Consider the following 1,282-nt stretch of genomic DNA (forward strand, 5'->3'; position numbering starts at 1 on the left):
ATCTTTATGTGAATTGGAAGGAAAGGGTTTTCAGGAGGTATGGAAAGTACTTGTTTTCTTAAGATTTTCATTCTTCACTTTTTTTTTTCTTTTTTTTTTTTTTTTTTTTTCACAGCACCTTGTCTTTTGCATAAAGCACCTGATTTCCTACTTAATCCCAGATCTCCCAAAAGACCTGAGGGATCGGATGAGGAGAGAAAAATACCTGATTCAGGAAATGATGTACGAAGCAGAATTAGAACGTCTACAGAAGGAACGAAAGGAAAGAAAGAAGAATGGAAAATCTTATCACAATGAGTGGCCATGATGGGGTGAGGAAGAAACTGCTTAAAAGAAGATAGGAATTCTGTTTATTAAAAAAAATCCTGGTTTTCTGCAGTGAAAGAGGAATAGTCAATCACTGTTGTGTGCACTTATCACAAGTGTGCCCATGGTTAATATGGCGCATACTGTGATAAATCTTTTGAAATTAGGGGTCTTACAAGGCTTAGTCTTCTCCAGAGCTAACATTGCCATGAGCAGAGCAGACCAATGAGTAAGTCTCTGCACTCTTTCCAGGAAGCTCCCATGCATGACTTAAGTTCAGGGTCCTGAACTTTAAAGCAATTATATATCTTATAGTGCTTTACAGAACCTAGTGATCTCATGGCTCCTGCTCATGACCGAGCTGCTATTTCATAGCCAATGACTGCACATTAACAACACAACAGTACGTGTCCACATGTGTGGCCAGCACCTGCAGCGTATGCATGGCAGTGATGCCCTCTCCCATGGTGGACTAAGCTGTGTTAGCTTGCATTTACCATCAGTTAAAGTCACATATGTGGACTGTTTCTATAACTTCAACAGTACCTAAGTATTTTTAGGAGGATATGCTTGATCATGAGTCCAATCAGCTGGTCTAACAGTTCTGAAAAAATTTGTGTGCAGAAGTGCTGGCAGACAGCTATCCAAATGTGGCCAGAGGTGACTAACTGTAGTGTCACTTATTTGGAAGTATTATTGTGAAAGGTTGGTAACAAGTTTTAAATGTTTGAACTGTGCCTTTTCAGCTGCAGGACTGTCTGAAGGAAACAAATTGGGTTAGGACATCTTGCCCAAAATTGCCCACGTAGTCGATCACCAGACCACACCTAGGCCCCATCAGGAATTAGGGTGTACGATACAGATAACAACAGCAGACAGTCTGTCTTAAAGAGCTAAGTGGGGGGGGGGGGAAGAAAAAAAAAAAAAAAGATGAACAAGGTCAGCAGAACAAGAGAACACAGTCATTCAACATCTC

At 40.6% G+C, this 1,282-nt stretch overlaps 1 protein-coding gene across 11 annotated transcripts in view; it reads left to right on the forward strand.

The window, feature by feature from the left end:
• Nucleotides 1–1,282, forward strand: part of ANO4 (anoctamin 4) — a 221,767-nt gene that overhangs the window by 216,484 nt on the left and 4,001 nt on the right. For all 11 annotated transcript variants that reach the window (XM_084506049.1, XM_084506040.1, XM_084506047.1 and 8 more), the window contains one exon: nucleotides 116–311. In XM_084506049.1, coding sequence (XP_084362175.1) covers nucleotides 116–307 — 192 coding nt within the window. In that variant the 3' untranslated portion in view covers nucleotides 308–311. The remainder of the gene's footprint in view (nucleotides 1–115; nucleotides 312–1,282) is intronic.

This window comes from Aythya ferina (genome assembly GCF_964211825.1).
Source record: "Aythya ferina genome assembly, chromosome: 1".
In the NCBI taxonomy this organism is placed as follows: Eukaryota; Metazoa; Chordata; class Aves; order Anseriformes; family Anatidae; genus Aythya; species Aythya ferina.